We start from the raw sequence: 20,360 nt of genomic DNA on the forward strand, positions 1-20,360 counted from the left end.
ATATTTATATAAAACTGCATGCTTATATATATAATGAATACTGATACAAAACTGAGTCACAAAAAATACTTATATAAAACTGAGTTACAATTAATACTGACATACAAATTAATAATTAATTATATTAAATGATGTACGCACATAATGTGCTATGTTATAACCTTATTAAGCATAAACTTTTATGATAATAACTCCGTAATAAAAATATTATACGCTCAATGTTCTTTCCTAAAAATGGTAACATCATTACAATGTCACAGTAAATTGGAATAAACAGAATATTTGAAGTAAATGAATTTATATAAATAAAGAATTGCTTATAAAAGAATTGTAATTTTAATGTAAAGTTTGAAATCAACTTACATTTTGTTTCTCAAATCTGTGTTAAGTATAGTTCCTCACACGAACACAAAACACAACTGTTGGGAAAAAAGAAATAATGTTATAGTTCCTCACACGAACACAAAACACAACTGTTGGGAAAAAAGAAATAATGTGAGTTTAAATAAAAAAGCAAATAACCATAATCCAATCAAATCAAGTTGAATTCATACGCTTATAAGAAACCTTTATTAAAAACATCCCAAATACCATGTATATTCCAGTGACACGAAAGGACCCATGTCATTTTTACCTGGCTCCTAAATTTTCTGGCTCAACCATGGTGTCTTAAGCTGTGGCAAGAGGCAAGCTCCCTTAAATGGCATTTGACACCTCTGGTCCCTATCTGCCTGTTTAATAACAATAGTGTCAGCAGTTTCACACCTACCAATACACAAGTTTGTATTTAGACAAAGTCCTTATTTTAAATAAAATAATGGCTAAAATAAAGATAAAATTGTGCGTTAAAACAAGGCTTGTCATTATAGGATGACATACACATGTATGCCCTCTTTTTCCACATTTTTCGAAACCTAAACGCAAACTTTAAGTGTGACGGAATTTCAGATGGACAGTGCGATCACTAGTTATATGCCCACCCTCGGGGGCATAAAAATAAGATATATATAATAAAACATAAAATTTAAATAAGATTATGACAAACAAATGTTAGTCATAAAACAAATAGTTATTTGATAAGCCACTAACTTGAACTTTAATAATCATTTAACATTGTCAATACTTACAATTTTGAAAATTTTAAATGTTTAATTTAAGTAATGATAACATTTGTGTGATCTGAACTTTAAGCACATGCATAAAACCATCTTTTTACAGAGCGAGGCACTTTAATTTATCCCACCTCTGAAAGTTGTAATTCTGTTGCTGTGATAGCAATATTATACCCTTGAGTATTTAAAATGCAATAGGATATATCTATATTCTCTTGAATTGCTTTTTAATTTGAGTTACCAATTTATTGATGTCAATGTTTGTTTTTTAGTTGAATGTGATTTATGTTTTGTGATTTATTCTGGGCGAGGTGTGAGGCTTGACATGTATTTTAGCCGGTTAAAACTGCTGCCACTGAAACAAAAATGAATATTGAGAATATGGCGACATGTACCAGTGTCGTTCTTTTTCCAATCCCATACCATAATATTTAATCTGAAATCACCGCTTTGATGGCTTTGAAACTATCAATTTAAAGATGTCATAATTTGTCCCCTACCGGTTTCACCGGAGGGGACTTATGGTTTGCGCTCTGTGTGTCTGTCCTTCAGTCACACTTTTCTGGATCCTGCGATAACTTTAAAAGTTCTTCATATTTGTTCATGAAACTTTAAACATGGATAGATGGCAATATAGATATTATGCACGTCATTTCATTTTGTTCATACGTCAAGAATTCTGGTTGCTATGGCAACAAATACTTAAAAAAAATCAAAAAAATCTGACAATGGTGGAGCCGGTAGGGGACATCATTGCTTGGCAATAGTCTTGTTTTGAATGTTTGACTTCGTGTTGTATGTATTGTCCTTTATAGTATAGGCAATTGGTCACTAGCCTTCAATAAATACTAGACCCAGTCGCGATGATCGGCTTGATTGTCGAAAAGGTCCATGAAATTTCGGAAAGATATCAGACAGAATCTATGCCGATCAAGCAATTGTAGAGCTATGCATGTATATCGAATAGTTCTAGTAATTGGGGTACTCGCTGGTAAAGCGTTTAACTGCATGCATCTTTTATAACATATATGTATATAAATGTTTCTACCGGCAATATATATATTTCACGCGATTGCCTTGTCTTTAATATAACTATAATCCATTTGCGATGAGAAATTCGCCTCTCAAGATGATCTTGAACCATCATACAAATACAATACCGTGTGCATTGGATGATACAACTAAACAAGAAATATCTTTAAAAAAGATATACGGCGTATATCCTGACTTGGAAATAAAGTAAGAAAAAGTATGTTTTATTTGATTCTGTAGTAGAAACAAAGATGCAAACTTGCTGAAAACAAACCCTTTTCTTTTTAAAGTAAAAAGGGGTTATAATTATGATAAATTGCCAGGACAGAGTTACGGGCCTTTGTTTTTGACATCTTATATGGTGTGAAGCTAATGATGGTGCCCTAATACTAATGATACACGATATAAAGTAAAACAACATGCAATTACTGTGTATGTATGTGTGTGATAGAGAAAATTTTCCAAACTGTATTTTTTAATATGAATATTAAGTAACATACATTATGACAACACAATGTCATGTTTGTATAATTTATATCTGCATTATGTGAGTTGCTGCTTATATGGGATCCCCACCAGGATTTGAACCTGTATTTCCTCTCCATATGGAAAGGTGTGTTTCCTTACACTATAAGGATGTTCCCATTAACAGCAATATTGGTTACAGCAGTTATTACAATTTTATCTTTATTTTAGCCATTATTTTATTTAAAATAAGGACTTAGTATAAATACAAACTTGTGTATTGGTAGGTGTGAAACTGCTGACACTATTGTTATTGAACAGACATGGGCAGGGACAGTGTACTGACTGGTAGGCCGGGCCAAGAGGTGTGAAACAGGCAGACAGGGGCCATAGGTGTGAAACAGGCAAACAGGGACCAGAGGTGTCAAATGCCATTTAAGGGAGCTTGCCTCTTGCCACAGCTTAAGACACCATGGTTGAGCCACGAAATTTAGGAGCCAGGTAAAAATGACATGGGTCCTCCCGTGTCACTGGAATATCCACAGACAGAAAAAAAAACAAAAAAAACTTTCTGCTAGAAAGCTGAGTGTTCATATGTACATGCAACTAAACTATTTAAAAAAAATAAATATTGGTCACGGTCTGTTAGTCAAATTTCATATTTTTCAGACAATGTAAAAGCGAAAATGTAATGACTGAGTGCTTTATTAAAAAAAATGCATTTGTAAAATGCAATGCCACAGCAATGAGTGTTTTGGCATAGAAATGTGAGTGGGTATGTGAGTGGGTACAAGCCTTTTCTATCATAGACCTAGTTTCTGACCCCATATGACCCAGATTCAAACTTGACCTTGAGATCATAAAGATAAACATTTTGATATATGAATGAATTCCATTCAGACATGTGGAATTATTACCACATATCGCCTTCCCCTGAATAATAAGACCCCCCTCTCCCCCTATACACAAGGGAGGATGTGGAATTGCCGCATGATTCTCCTGTTTAAATACAAAACTTAACTTGTGACTTATTGCTCGGACCCCCTTCTGCAATATTTGATTAGGCCCTCTTCAATATTTAATCAGAACCTCTTTACACAATTTCATCTGGACCATCTATATAATTAACTAGACATCTGTTTAAAAACTTGGAATTTTGATTTGGCTCCCTGTGTATTGACCCCTTTTGGGTATCTTATATAACCGCTTTTGACTTTCAGAATCCTTCTTTGGTGCCAAGTTCCTCTACGCAACTTTTATCTCCTGGTATACATTTAAAATAACATATTTGTCCAATTCCAAAGGGTCATGGCCCTTACCCCTCTGGATCTCTGTGGCAGCTATATTTAACTGCTTAATGATGCATGAATGCACGAAATTCTTACTTTTTAATTGAAACATAAGAAACTGCAAAAAATTAAGTCCACATATCTGATGAAGTAATGCCAACTTTTCGTATACGGAGAGGGCCCCCCCCCCCTCGGAGAAGTGCTCCCCGGAGAAGTGCCCCCTAATTTTAAGGGGACGGATAAGTGCCCCCCCTGTTGGAATTAAGTATGTGGATATCTGCCCCCTCACAATAATTCAAAGGGCGGATAAGTGCCCCCTTTGGGACTATCGTCTGTTCCAGGCAGTTCTGTAACCAGAAATTCCCGAAAAGTTGACAGTTATATATATCGAAAAAAACAGCGATACGACAGACATTGCTTAAATGAAAATCTCATGAGATTCCACAGTCATACATGTATGACTTTATTTCTATTTAAAGTAACCTACCATGTGCTCAAGTGTTTTCAATTCAAAATGACATTTCCCTGTATTTTTAATTATTCCTGCTTGTTTTGCAAACAAATTGTGGTGTAAATACAAACTCAAAGTAAAAATTAATTAAAATTACCTGATTCATGTGACAAAGCGTAAAAATTGTGAATTACAAGCTGATGGCTGATGAGAGTTATTTAAATCTATTGTAAAATGCATTTGAAATATTTGAATCTTTGATACATAGCGTGAATAAATATCTTACGACTAGTCGAATTGGTTTCCTTTTTCTTGGTGAATGAAAAACCTTTGTAACAAAGCTTTGCAACGCCTCTCGGACTTCAAACGAACTCCATATTTGATGCAATGGTTATGGTAATATTCAACAGTCTATGTTGTATTTTATACATTTGACAGAAACACTTTGCATTTTGAGCAGAGCATGTCAACATGCATCTGCTTTAATTTGCAGTAAATAAGTAAATTTGCAGTTTATTAGGATGGAATCTTTTAATTGGGAGACCGGACCGACATTAATTATTGAGCATGTTTTACCTTTGAAGAAAGCCGCAAACAGGTTGATGTCACACATTCAGCTCCCGCAATTATCAATAATCGGATTAAACATGCCATAAAGGTGTCAAGTCTTTACCGCCCTATTGAAATAATGTAAAACAAACTGTGAATGTCTATTACAGAAGTGCGGTAACACCAAAAAGTGATTGACGCGATCATTTGAATAAGTTCTGATAAACAATTTAATCCGTAATTAGTGAAAACAAACAAATCAATTATTGTTTTCAGCTTGCACACGATTGTATTAAATTGCATGCTAATGCATGGGCTTTTGGTTTGAATTTCGGTGGAAATATGAAACAATCCCAGTCCCGAAGCCTTTTAATATTAGCAAAAAAGGATTTTTTTCTATTCTTAATATCGCAACATCCGGGCACTTGCGTCAGTTAGAGCTACATGCCCTTTGACGACAGTGAAAACAAAAGGGGAGGGGGGCATCCTTTCATCAATTTTGTGGTCTTAATTTGTTGCAATTTCTTGTGTTTGAAAACAAAAGTAAGATTTTCATTTAGCAGTTAAATATAGCTGTCACAATTATATATAACTGTCAATTAAATCTAGCTGATACTCATACTTGTCAAAACTCATTGACGAATTGGTTGAAGCATCACAAAAATAATAACTTCTCTAAAACAAACCACCCAACTTTCACAATCATTAAAATACTAGCGAGTCTTTACAGAGTAAATACGCAGAGAAATACAGAACATGTACTAGAGTGGACAAAACAGCCTTTAGAATGCTTAAATCTGTCACTCTACCGAACTTATGCGGGATTGGTTAAAAGATGTGTGGCGGCCCGGTAAACTCAGTCGGGAGAGCATTCGCCCTGTAAGTAAGTGTCCCAGGTTCGAGTCCCGGACTGGCCACACATTTTTCACCACCCGGCGACAAATCGAAATGAATGCTACTTTTAGATTAGTCTAACTAGATTGACGTTAAAGGCAGACCCATTTTATAAGCTGATATTCATTACTGTCAGCCTTCATGTCTAACTTTAAAATGCATGTAGCCAAGCAGGGTTGATGTAGATTCCTATAATGTTTTAAGCTTTACAACCTTTGACTACCAAATATATTTAGCTATTGTTGCTTGTACAAAGAAGTAACAAATAAAACAACATAAACCTACCTAGTTATAATACATCAAGAACAGTTTTATCCTGCCTCCAATATCATGTTTTGGTCATCTGCCATTTTCGTCCGACGTCATAGTATGCTATTCACCTAGTTCTTCTTGTATGCTCTGAGATTTTATGAGTACATTCATACAGCTCAGCGACCCGGAGGGTCAATATAGCTGGGAGTTGGATTATTGCAACTAGCTATTCACCGAAAGTCGGCGTCCTCCGGTCGTGTGAGCAAGTCCGCACGGGGAAAGCGACCCATCCCATACCGTACAAGCTATCGGGTGGTGTCTTATCAATTTCGATTAAAATAAATAAATAAAAACACAAAAGGATGAAACATCTGGTTTTACAGTACTCGAGTAAACGATTTCGGATAGGGAAATTTTGGACGAAGGGGAATTTCGTAAAATAGAGCATTATTTCAATTGAAAACCACTATGACATTACTGATAAGTAAAGGAAACCGATATAAAGAATAATTCCTCATGTTCTCTTTGACTGACATTAGTTTTTTGGACAATAATTGTTGTCAAACAGGTGTTTTTTTCCAGAACCGAATGATTGTATGGAGGCCGCCATTTTTTACAATTCCACGGTGAATGTTTAATATGCGGATCAAAGCAACAGATGTAAGGCGTCTTCTGATTGGCTAACACTCAAGGGTCGATAAAATTGTACGTCGACGTACAATTTTGTACGTCGACGTACAATTTTTGTACGTCGACGTACATATTGTACGTCGACGTACATTTTCTTTTAACCTAGTAGGTCTTGTTGACTTTTGACCCAAATGGTACGCGATAACTTTTCGCTCGGCAATGTGTACTCCTCCACGATATAATCATTACTTCGGAGACATTTGATGAAAAACTCAATGTTATTCTTGTGGCAATTGTGCTTTGCATGCATTATTCAGTTATATCAAAACATATTCTTTTACGCATAATTACTTTTAAATTCACAAACAAATTTATTCTTTATCGATTTCGTCTTTAAGATAATTAGATCTAATTATTGAAATAATTACCGAGACGTATACCAATTTAACAAAATACTAATCGCGTATACAATTTAACGTTGCTATGCGCACCTGTCGCTTACATCATTTGACATTTTATCAACATGGCGGACTATGCAGAATTAAATTGTGACTCGGCAAAAATGGCAAATAACGTCGTAAACGATCGAACTAACGATGGAGATTATACATTAAGAAGGAATCAATGAAATGTCTGTGATAATCAACGATGCATAAAAATGTTTTAGATAGCAACAACATAATTTATTTATTTGTAATCTACTCGGTGGATGTATGTCACGGAAACGAGTGTTTGCATATTGTTAGAGATCAATTTACTCGCAATGTTATTTTAAACATCTGTCGAGATTATTGTTAGAAAATGGGATAAGACAAACATGGTTTAATTTATATGTTAGTGGATCTGTGTATAATCAGATTCATATGCATATATTGCTTTATTATGTTTGTCGTGCTGTACAGTTTATTGAAACAGCATGGAACTTAAATGTTCATTGCAAGGTAAATATATTAATATAAATCATAGTAAGTTAAATACATCGATTACCATTAAATGTGCTTGTTTATATGTTATTTTTTCCACAACTGCTTCGTGGAGCAAATAACATGGAACGTTTTTGCCCTTTTTTGCCTAAACTGCGCGCTAAAATGCCCTTTTTGAAAGTAATGCGCCATGCCCCTTTGCCCTCCTGGGAAAAACACTACAACGCTATATAATTTTCAGGTGTTTAAATCGTCAAATGATGCACATAATGGCTATTTTAGAGCATGATAAATGTTCAGTATTATTGTTTCTTCGCAAATATCAAAACTACAAAAAATGCGAATCTGAAATTTTTTTTTTTAATTTTGTCAATTTACAAAAACGTGAAAAGGTCCCTTTAATATCCAATATGATCAAAATCATATTTCCTGCCATAATTATGTAAAAATCGGTATTGCATTGTGTATGTGACTTTCCGACCAGTAATTTGATTAAAGCTCGGACCCCCAAAATGAGAGTTTCCTCCTGAACATAGCGCGCGAATGTATACCATTACCGTACGGAAAAATCATTTAAGACCAGAATTGAATGAAATGGAAAAAATAATAGTAAATTTACTGTTTAGGCTAAATTATAGTGGGGCACACTGCGTGTCCACAAGTAATGAAGTAGCTTGAATTACAACTCTAATTAAAAATTCGCTCCAACTTTCGTGAGTTTTGTAAGTGTTCACATAGTGTAGCCTCTGGCTCGGAAAGGGCCTCATACATTTCGAAATACACACACACACACAAGCCGGTAATGCGGATACTTTGATAACGGATGGCACTTCGATAATAGAGAACAACAAAAGCCACGCTCGAATGGTGAGTTCTACAGCTTTATCGCATTTATCTTCTGTTCATTGGGTTTTCCGACACGGAACATAGTTTGGTTGATTGATGGTATAGCACTTGGTATTGCGAAGAAAGAAATTCGCGGAAAAACGGTTAATTACATTAAAAAAACACGATAAAATTCCATCCAAAATCAGCATGAAGTGGATGACACGTACATAGTTAAACTAAATAAAAATACTTAGAAATAACTAAAGAACGTGTTTACTATTCGAATAACGAGTTCAATATGTTCATTAATATTACAGCATCTTAAATTTGTAGTCCACTGACGTACTTGACACGCCGGGTATGCGAATACTTCGTTTACGGATGGCACTTCACTAACAGAGAACAACAAACGCCACGCGCTAGAGGTAAGTTCCTCTGTTTTATTTAAAGTTATATCCTAAAGATTAGTTTTTAAGACAAGACACATGGTCGAGTTGATAAATGGTGTATCCTTTTGTATTGGGAATACACAATTTCACGGAAGAATGGAACAGTTTTGCCCAAAAAATAGAAAATTTGATCGGAAAACAGCATAAACTGGATGAACAGTAAACATTTTAACAAAATAAAACTACTTAGAATTATTGCAAGATATTTTTTGCTATTCCAGCATGTAGAGTAATCACTGTGCTTCAAATACTGAAATTTTGATAGCATTCAATGAAATATAAACAAAGATAGTACATTTTGTAATAGGTGGCATTCATTAAGTTGCAGCCACTTTGTTTACCGATAAAGGGCACTTCAGATTACGGAGACTTTCAACAAAGCGGGCACTCTAATAACTGAGTTTTATCTTCTACCTCAAATGCATTTATTTATTTATTTATTTATATTATGGCTATTCATACGAAACATTTTTAAAATATATTTTTCAAAAATCACATGACTATTAATTTATACTATGTTTATTATAATTGCAATTTTCAAATAAGATAATATTTATTATTAAATAAATGTGTACGGATAATGCGAATCAACACAATCGTGTTTAATTTTACTTATAGCAGGGCTCTAGATAACGGTAGTGAAGGGGTCTTTATGACGCAAATACACATTTGTTCTTCATAAAATCCTATGTCGGTTGTGCTTATTTGAATCGCATCATCAAGACGATACTTATGCGTAGCAACAAAATTAAAAAGAGAATGGTAAAACTCCCTGTATTTTGAGCCCTGCTTATAGGGAGCACTTCCCTTTACGCAACGCTGACGTTTGCTCGAAGTGCGATTCACCTGACCCTAAATCACTGTATTGGTTGAGTTTTAAGAATCACGGTTAAAATTAAATCGTTAAATCAACTGATTCTGGAAAAAAAGGAATGCGTACATAAAATGTTTAAATGTCATATTATGGAGTCAGTACTTAGTATACCCACACAAACGAAGTTTAGGGTGCTATATTGGATAGAACTTCATATGCAGCATGTGTTGTGTTTATATTAAAACAAATTCGGATATGCATAATTTTTACACCACTATCGTGTGATTAAATCAACCCCGCCCGTTCTTTTATTGCTTTTTTCGTTTATTGGCATTGAGCCAAAAAGTTCCAATAGAATTTCGAACCTGCATCGCTGCTGATATTAATCTCTGAGAGGCAGTTTAAGCAGAGTGATTATTCATGACATGCTATCTAATATAAAAGAAAATAGCCTTAGTACCTTCATTTGGACATGAAGATAAATGCTTTAGATCAACCGCTTAGAACGTAATTTAAAATATATGGTCATATAGATTTTACTCATTAGACATATCCAATTTGTTTAACATTTATCTTTCACATTTATACCAAATCATAATCATATTTCAAAGGGATAAGAACATGCTTCGGTTATTCGTTTTTTATTTGCGTACTAAGTACATACATTTTTATTTCTTGCCTGCTTACTTTAACAGTATTCCACAGCGAATTCTGCATTTTTGATTCAAAAAATACGAGTGTGTTATATCTGGAAAAAAGTGTCTAGATGTCAGGAAACGAAGTGCCATTGTTTTTTAGATGATCGGTAAACGAAGTGCAGATGAAAAATGTGCATGCGACTCTTAAAACATTTGAATTTTCTCAAATACATTAGTAAACTAAAATGTAACATGTTGTAACATTACTGGATATATTGATCTTTTATTTCGAATAGTAAGCACGTTCTTGATTTATTTCCAAGTATGTTTATTTTGTTTAAATATGTTCTGATCATTCAATTCATGCTGATTATCGATGAAATTTTATCGTTTTTTTTTAAAAATAATTCACCGTTTTTCCGCGAATTTCTTTCTTCGCAATACGAAGTGCTATACCATTAATCACCCAAACAATGTTCTGTGTCTAAAAACCAAATAAACAGAACATAAATGCAAAAAAGCTGAAGAACTCACCTCTCGCGCGTGGCGTTTGTTGTTCTCTGTAAGTGAAGTGCCATCCGTAAACGAAGTATTCGCATACCCGGCGTGCTTGAGGAATTTTCAAATTTTACAGAGTCGGATGCCACATTTTCATGGACACTTCTCTAGCCGATCATCTCAATTACAATGGCACTTCTGTTCCCGATTGCCCGACACTTTTTAACAGATTTTTAGTAAACCGCAAATGCAAAATTCGCGGTTGAATACTGTTACAGAACGAATGTAATAATTAACAATTTCTGGACTGACGTCCAAAACGAATCACCGAAAATTTGCTTCATTTTTCTTTTCCCTTTATAACATGAGCATGGTTTTTTTTCATGACATATTCAATAAGATACGACATCTCGGAGGTTAAAACCTGACGATTATATCGTGAAGTTTCAATGTATTCTTCGTACATCGATTGTTACAAGCTGACGCTTATCATTATACACTCCTGTCGATGTCTGCTTCTTTGCAAAGACCTATCAATATATATGTATATTGATAGGTCGTTGTTCTTTGGTACTACACCGGTACTCTCGCAACATATCAGCGTGCCAGATTTGTTACAAGTCTCCATATTATCTGACGTGTCCGTTATCAAAGTGTCTACAACATCATGCACGCCACCTTTTAAAACATGCTCTGTCTTTGTTCATATTTCATTGAGCATTGTCAAAATTTCAGTGTTTTAAGCACAGAAATTAATCTACATGCTGGAATAGCAAACACTTTGGTAAGAATAGTAACAATATAAATAAACGTTTTTCAAGTAGACGATAAAACTCGGATATCAGAGTGCCCACTTTGTTGAAAATCACCGTTATCCAACGTGCCCGTAATTAGGAGTCGAAGTGTCTACAAAAGATGCATAATTATCTCGTATTAAAGTATGCATATCTCGTTCAAATTTCATTGAGTACGATCAAAATTTCAGTATTTGCAGCACAATAATTACTCTACCTGCTGTATTAGCAAACACCGTATTGCAATATTTATAAGTTTGTTTATTTTGTAGAAATTGGTACTGGTCATCCAGTGTATGCTGTTTTCCGATGGAATTTTCTCATATTTTGGCAAAAATCTATCATTCTTCATTGAAATTGTTCCTTCATAATACAAAAGGATATACCATTTATTGTCACTCCGCCATATAACGCGTCTCAAATACTGATATAAAGGATATACCGGTAAATAAAAAAAATATATATTTATTGATATATTTCGCGCGTTGCTTTTGTTGTTCTCTGTTGTCGAAGTGCCATCCGTTATCCAAGTATCCGCATTACTAGCATGACACAACGTACAGTTTAGTTTCTGGGATCCCAAGAACATGTGAGAGAGTTGTCGTTCCTTCCATAAGAGCACTGACATTCAGACTTGCGTTATATACATATACGTTCGGTTCACAAAATAGGCGTGAGTATCGATAATTTAAGTTGTAAATTTTATATGTTAATTGCTGTTTATGATAAATTGGGTTTTAAACATGTTATTAATGTTGAGTTGAAATCGTTTAGTTTGATTGTAATTGTAAGACTTATTAGTTTGAGATTGGACTTGCAATTATCACATATTTTCGCGATTGTGAATAAACACAATATGTATCGGAGTTTACATTAACATGTTCGTAAGAAGATTTATCTACACGTATGGCAGCGATCATTGAAGTAAACATGATTATTGCTGATGTCGTGGTTGTATGTCATATGCATTCTACGAGAACAGCAAAGAAGCAACTTTAATACGCGTCAAGCTAAACCTACAGCCGGCGATTTAATAATCAAAGCTCTGAGCGCACTTCAAACAGTACACGTTTCTGCTATTTCCTCTTCTGTTTTATTCTACAATATCACCTCTGAAATATCCTTGCAATTTCAAAAGTAATAACGGTCTCACTTCGATTTACAAGTAATCAAATATCATCCGTGTTATTTAATTGTCTTTTTCTGTGTCCCTTTGTCTGGTTTAGTACACAGGTGGAAGTAACGTACCCTGGATAGTATTGTTTTTTTTTGTTTATTTTTTAGGAGCCCAATATATTCAAATAAATATATAAAATCATGTTTAATGAGAAAAAAATTGACAAAGAGCCATGAAAAAAAATCCCCACCCTCTGATATTGGAATCATAACAAGGTCATTAACTAGAATTTATCATAGACCTGTCTTCGCAGGCCGCAAAAATGTCAAAAGTAGCTTTAATCAAAAGCATCCATTGATCCTCCTATGGGCTATTGGACAACCTTTCAAAAAAAGTTCACTTTTAAAAAATCTGTCCAGCCGTTAACTCACAGTCGGTCGAAAACCAAGCAATATTTCGAGTCCGTTTGTCAACCCGAATAAATCTTCTACGGACTTTCAAACAATATTTTTGAGTTTTTGCCCCTTAATCGATAGCTCGCGTCCTATTCCTTTAAAACAACAAGGCGTGTCAAATAATGCATGCATATGCAACCACTTACCCTTCAAAACTTATTCCAATACAATCAGAATGATAAGTATTTTTCATTTATTTACATTTATTAAAACATCGTTGTTGTTGTTGATTGGATATTTATGTGCCTGGCTCTGTCAGTGTAATTCACTGCTAAGCCGGGTTCAAGAGCGATGGCTACTTTCGTTTTCAAGTAAATCAAATTTAGACTTAAAACAGTTGTTGCAAAGAAAATATAAACTTTTGGAATTAGTTTTTATGGGTAAGTGGTTGCATATGCATGCATTATTTGACACGCTTCGTTGTTTCAAAGGAATAGGACGCGATCTATCGATTAAGGGGCAAAAACTCAAAAATATTGTTTGAAAGTTTGTAGAAGATTTATTCGGGTTGACAAACGGACTCCAAATATTGCTCGGTTTTCAACCGACTGTGAGTTAACGGCTGGACAGATTTTTTTAAAGTGAACTTTTTTTGAAAGGTTGTCCAATTGCCCATAGGAGGATCAAGGGATTCTTTGGATTAAAGCTATTTTTGACATTATTGCGGCCTGCGAAGACAGGTCTACAATAAAGTCTAGTTAATGACCTTGTTATGATTCCAATATCAGAGGGTTGGGATTTTTTTTCATGGCTCTTTGTCAGTTTTTTTCTCATTAAACATGATTTTATATATTTATTTGAATATATTGGGCTCCTACAAATATATATATGAAAAATACTATCCTGGGTACGCTACTTCCACCTGTGGTTTAGTACGGATTATACTTGTAACTCGAAATGTAGTGAATAGATTCAAATGATTGTTAATAATTGATTGATGCTTATGCTGCATATTAAGGGAGAGTCAACATGTACCAAGTCACGAGAATAATCCTGTGAGAACTTAACATGGCCAATATAGTTGTACTCAATAAAATAACAAGTGAACTACTAATGTGCTTTAACAGCGCTTCATAAGGAATAAATATAGAATCTGACGATAACTGTTATTTCATACCATATTTTATTAAACGAGGTCAGGATTTTTTTCTGTAATAGAATCTTTGGGTAGAGTATTATTGAATTTCAAACGAGTTTAAAGACTCGTTGTATGAAATTAAAACGAGTGTCAGATCTTTTTATCCCATACTGTGAAATTAGCAAGGTTACAAAATATTTACATTAATACAGAAAATTGTTTAAATTGTGTTACGTCTGTGACGTTAAAACGTCAGTTCAGAAAAAAAGATGGTCGGTCAAAAATAATTAGCCAATGAATACGCTCAAAAAGGTATCTAAAATGGTTTTGTTACATGGAAAGCACTGTATATTATGTGCTAACTCATTTGATTGTCACACCATTGCTAGATCACGCGCTTTAGCGAGTACCTTTTGCTTAACAATTTTTTGGAATTTCCGGAACTACTTTCAAAACATGAGGCCCCGCCCATAGTTTGTTGCAGAATTACCCACATTTATTCTCATTCTGTTTCTTTCAAATACGAATCGCTGGTACATTGTGCGGTAACTTTATTAACATGTAGGATGTTTCCAGAAACAGAATGATTACCGGTGTATATGTTCTTAAGATTTCAGTGATAACAATGAAGATATATTTCTGCGGAAGCATAAGAGGAGGCCGACAGGATGCTGAAATATACGAACGTCTAATTGATAAGCTTCAAACTTACGGAGAAGTCCTTACAGAACACGTAGGCTCGAAAGATGTTGAAAAAAGTAAAATACTGCAAACATCATGTTTGCGATCTTTTATAGTTACAATATATAAACTAGAAATGGCGCGGCAGAGGCCGACGCGTATCCCCACGCCGAATGTTTGACCTAGGTGTGCCCCAGGGTTGGTAATGGGGCCATGCATAGCTGAGATTGACCGTATTGTCATAAGAGAAGTTCATCATCAATTAGAAGTGAATTGGTGTAGAAATGAATAAGTTATAGTAAAAGGCAATTTTGGTTGGGTGTGACATATGTGGGCAGGGCGCCCCAGGGTTGGTAATTGTGCCATGCATAGTTGAGATTGACCGTATTGTCATAAGAGAAGTTCAGTATCAATTTGAAGTGAATCGGTGTAGAAATGAAGAAATTATAGTAAAAGGCAATTTTGGGCGGGTGTGGTCTATGTGGGCGGGGCCCCAGGGTTGGTAATGGGGCCATGCATAGTTGAGATTGACCGTATTGTCATAAGAGAGGTTCAGTATCAATTTGAAGTGAATCGGTGTAGAAATGAAGAAATTATAGTAAAAGGCAATTTTGGGTGGGTGTGGTCTATGTGGGCGGGGCGCCCCAGGGTTGGTAATGGGGCCATGCATAGTTGAGATTGACTGTATTGTCATAAGAGAAGTTCAATATCAATTTGAAGTGAATCGGTGTAGAAATGAAGAAATTATAGTAAAGGCAATTTTGGGTGGGTGTGGTCTATGTGGGCGGGGCCCCAGGGTTGGTTATGGGGCCATGCATAGTTGAGATTGACCCTAATGTGATAAGAGAAGTTCAGTATCAATTTGAAGTGAATCCGTGTAGAAATGAAAAAATTATAGTAAATGGAATTTTTTCGTGGGTGTGGCCTATGTGGGCGGGCGCCCCAGGGTTGGGATTGGGGCCATGCATAGTTGAGATTGACCCTAATGTCATAACAAAAGTTCAGTATCAATTTGAAGTGAATCCGTGTAGAAATGAAAAAATTATAGTAAATGGAAATTTTTGGTGGGTGTGGCCTATGTGGGCGGGGCGCCCCAGGGTTGGGAATGGGGCCATGCATGGTTGAGATTGACCGTATTGTCATAAGAGAGGTCCAGTATCAATTTGAAGTGAATCGGTGTAGAAATAAAGAAGTAAATGTAAAATAACCTAAAAAAATGAGTGATAATTTCTGACGCAGCCCCACCCCAACCGCTATAACTTTTGACCCAGGGGTCAGATCAAAATTCCAAATAGTGCAGGGTCGCACATATGCTCATAGCTACCATGTGTGTAAGTTTCAAGGTTCTAGTGCTTTTAGTGTAGGAGGAGATAGTGGCCAGGACGGACGGACAGACAGACGGACGGACGGCGGAGATAACCACAATATCCCCACCTTTTTTTCAAAAAGCGTGGGGATGATCACACCTTTATATGTTTTGCATTGAGATATCTTCTTCAAGTATCACTGTATGCATATATGATTAGTATGATAAGTCATGTTCAGTTAATAAATAAAATGAAGTTTATTGACATAACTTTACTGACCAGTCATACGGAGGTTTATTGAAATTATTACTGGTATTATACAGGCACCGGAACAAATATTCTGAGTTAAGAAAGTTTAATTCTTCAGAGCCTCGCGCGTTACGAATGTGAACGATACTCTGAAGTCAAAAATGTTACTTTGTTTATTTGTATTTAGAATTATTAATTTCAGTTACATGTATTATATATATTTGTTTTCAGATGAGATAGATGTGAGTGACGAGTACATACACGATCGAGATGTTCGGTGGCTGGAAGAGAGTGATGGTAAGGGCTCACGTGTTACTGTTCATCTTTTTAAATTAACTGCTGAATGTGCGTCATTTTAGTTTGTATTATATATGACAATTACACAGGGCCTGTCTCCATAACCCATTCGTTGACTGAAAACGAAGCATTACATTTGATAAATAATTTCTTTATCTTGTGCCTATAACTTCCTTTTTCAAAGAATGTATGTAATTTGCACGTCATGCACATTTAAGATGACGGACGTACTCAGACGATAGTTCACTGGACTGACGAAAAATCGGATGATCGCGTGTTCGATTTAAGTATTTTGACGAGTAACCAGCTTACAAGATTTTCTTACCTCTGTTATATGACTCAAATACTGCTGATATACTATTTAAAAGGATGAAACATTCAAAGAAACAACTTACCTTTTTTATTTAGTGATAGGTGTTGATGATTAAATAACCAATACATACTTAATTACGAACCCGCCAGTGGTTTTTTTAGCCGGATTTTTTTCGAAAAAATCTCGGCTTATAGATTGATGTTGTCGGGCGGGCGGGGGGGCGGGCGGGCGGGCGGGCGGGGTGGCGGCGTGCTCGAAAATGTTAAAGTTCTTATTTCATGGTATAACTTTGGTATGCTTGGACCTAGAGTCTTCAAACTTGACATGAAGGTTGGCCAGGATTAACAGATGACCACTGGTCATTTCAAGGTCATTCATTTGAAGGTCAAGGTCACTGTGACCTTCAATATAAAAAATGTTAAAGTTCTTATAACTTTGGTATGCTTGGACCTAGAGTCTTGAAACTTGACATGAAGGTTGGCCATAACTAGTTAGTAACCACTGGTCATTTCAAGGTCATTCATTTGAAGGTCAAGGTCACTGTGACCTTGAATGTAAAAATGTTAAAGTTCTTATTTCATGGTATAACTTTGGTATGCTTGGACCTAGAGTCTTCAAACTTGACATGAAGGTTGGCCAGGATTAACAGATGACCACTGGTCATTTCAAGGTCATTCATTTGAAGGTGAAGGTCACTGTGACCTTCAATATAAAAATGTTAAAGTTGTTATAACTTTGGTATGCTTGGACCTAGAGTCTTGAAACTTGACATGAAGGTTGGCCAGAACTAGTAAGTAACCACTGGACATTTCAAGGTCATTCATTTGAAGGTCAAGGTCACTGTGACCTTGAATGTAAAAATGTTAAAGTTGTTATAACTTTGGTATGCTTGGACCTAGAGTCTTGAAACTTGACATGAAGGTTGGCCAGAACTAGTAAGTAACCACTGGACATTTCAAGGTCATTCATTTGAAGGTCAAGGTCACTGTGACCTTGAATGTAAAAATGTTAAAGTTCTTATTTCATGTTATAACTTTGGTATGCTTGTACCTAGAGTCTTCAAACTTGAAATAAAGATTGGCCAGTACTAGAAGATGACCACTGGTCATTTCAATGTCATTCATTTGAAGGTCAAGGTCACTGTGACCTTCAATGTTAAAATGTTAAAATTGTTATAACTTTGGTATGCTTGGACCTAGAATCTCAAACTTGACGTAAAGGTTTGCAAGCACACTTAGATGACCACTGGTCATTTCAAGGTCATTCATTTCAATGTCATTCATTTGAAGGTCAAGGTCACTGTGAACTTAAATGTTAAAATGTTAAAATTGTTGTAACTTTGGTATGCTTGGACCTAGAATCTCAAACTTTGCTCATGCCTTGAAAAGTACTTACATTTCATTTTGACCTTTGAACAATATTTCAGTAATTTAAGTATTGCATTGACAAAAACACGAAAGGTACTTTCCTGTCATTTAAATAAAAAATCCGGCTTCAATGCGGTCATCTCCGACCGCGGAACTCTTGTTTTAGTATTCAGGCGCGAAAAGCATAGAAAAATAACGTTTAAATCAAAGGCTAGGCAACATAATTAAAGGTAAATTACAAAAACATGTTCAGCGGGGGATAAAGGTTGCTGTTCAACAAAAATATGCTGAGCGAAGCTATAGAAACCTCAATCCCAGGTCTTTGCGGCACAAGGTATTCTTATTAATGATTTCAACATTTTTTCTTTCTTTATTTTAAAAGCAGCAAATAAAAAAGATGGAAATACGATAAACATCAAATGATGTCTGAACATAATCCAATGACGTCATTATACTCTGCGTAGTTGACATATTAAACAAGGTGGACACACCGTTTAGTGTATACATATGGCGTTACTTTAATCGACAAAGCAGTCGTCAAAATGGGTTATAAGCCAACCTTGTATAATTTCAGTGGTGGTAGCCGAGGTAACCCAGACCTCTATTGGAGTCGGGTACGAGATCGGACGAGCCGTTGCCATGGGCAAGAAAATACTGTGTCTCTACAGACCTTCGCCTGATAAACGTGAGTTTATTGATAAAAAAATGTTCGTATTGTTCATTGATTTACTTCATGTATTCTATCATTATAACATATGAAATACCATGTTTACCTTAACAGACAGTGGTTCATTAGCCAGTTATCAACTGTTTATATTCACATATTAAAATGATTTATATCCTGACTGACTTAACAGAGTTATTACCGTTGTTTTTGTCTATTTGTTAGCTGCTTGTGTTTTACCCTGGACTAAATACATTGATATAGTATCAGTCAAAAAATGACTTGATACTTAAATATACTTGTGAGTAGGAAATAAATCACACTTTTAAGTAAAACATGAAGTTAAAAGTATGGTTTGTAATAACTAGTGTTGTTATGTTAGTTGAAATAATATAGCACGCACCTAAGCATTTTTCTCCAATGAAATAATAAACAGTTTAACATCCAATTATCCAAATATAAACGTCAACAAAGCAGCAACAGGCTTACAATATCATCGTTGTAAAACAAACTGTCGCAACCGTTCCATTATTTTTTTCCAGGTCTTTCTGCCATGATATCTGGGGCTCACAATGGCACCACATTTGTCGTAAAAAATTACACCGAAGAAGAGGCGGAGCAAATATTTAAAGACTTTCTCACATAAACGTTCAGAAGTCAAATAGTGTGAACGAACCCGAGATTTGTCGGTCGACGTCAACAGATTTTTTTCTCGCGACAAAGCTGTGTTTACACGGGAGTAACATTTTCTAATAACATACATTGGTTATGCACAACTATACATAATTTATAACAAGGTATGTATCGGTCAATGAGTGTCGGACACAATTTGCATTATACAAGTATTAAACTGATAACAATTGTAAGTCTGTTAACAGCTTATATTTCTCATTATACGCATGTTTTACCCAATAAATAAAGAAACTGAAACGGCGTTTATTATCAAATTGTCATTGAGACATACTGAGTAAGCAAAGAAACTATCGACATTTAGTAGTAAACAGTAAACGTACTGTATGCATATATATTTCGCGCAGAACTTTCAAGGACTGGTATCTCTGCATTTGTGTCATATTGCAAATTGTCACAATCATATATTTTCCTACTTTGTTAGTCACTCACTTTAGGCTAGTAAATAGATGTCAATCATGTCATACGTGTGTTTCTCCTACTGTAACATAAAATAATTGCATTTACCAAAATTAAACTAAGCG

At 35.2% G+C, this 20,360-nt stretch overlaps 1 protein-coding gene across 2 annotated transcripts; it reads left to right on the forward strand.

Moving 5' to 3' along the window:
- Positions 1–12,191: 12,191 nt before the first annotated feature.
- Positions 12,192–20,076, forward strand: LOC127833582 (2'-deoxynucleoside 5'-phosphate N-hydrolase 1-like). 2 transcript variants are annotated; one of them, XM_052358924.1, is made up of 5 exons: positions 12,192–12,291; positions 14,879–15,026; positions 16,737–16,802; positions 19,057–19,167; positions 19,689–20,076. In XM_052358924.1, the coding sequence occupies exons 2-5, from the start codon at positions 14,894–14,896 to the stop codon at positions 19,790–19,792; spliced, it is 414 nt and encodes a 137-aa protein (XP_052214884.1). In that variant the 5' UTR covers positions 12,192–12,291; positions 14,879–14,893; the 3' UTR covers positions 19,793–20,076. The 2 variants fall into 2 exon arrangements, with proteins under 2 accessions (XP_052214884.1, XP_052214885.1); XM_052358925.1 differs by having other exon boundaries at positions 12,235–12,291; positions 14,886–15,026.
- Positions 20,077–20,360: the final 284 nt, after the last annotated feature.

The sequence above is a fragment of the Dreissena polymorpha genome, chromosome 6, assembly GCF_020536995.1.
Source record: "Dreissena polymorpha isolate Duluth1 chromosome 6, UMN_Dpol_1.0, whole genome shotgun sequence".
NCBI classification, from domain to species: Eukaryota; Metazoa; Mollusca; class Bivalvia; order Myida; family Dreissenidae; genus Dreissena; species Dreissena polymorpha.

What these genes read in the sequence shown, in the direction of transcription:
- LOC127833582 (XM_052358924.1), top strand. Translation starts at nt 14,894, where the DNA reads ATGAAGATATATTTCTGCGGAAGCATAAGAGGAGGCCGACAGGATGCT. An exon ending in CTCGAAAGATGTTGAAAAAA is followed by an intron (nt 15,027 to 16,736) that starts GTAAAATACTGC and finishes ATTTGTTTTCAG; the next exon opens with ATGAGATAGATGTGAGTGAC. An exon ending in GTGGCTGGAAGAGAGTGATG is followed by an intron (nt 16,803 to 19,056) that starts GTAAGGGCTCAC and finishes GTATAATTTCAG; the next exon opens with TGGTGGTAGCCGAGGTAACC.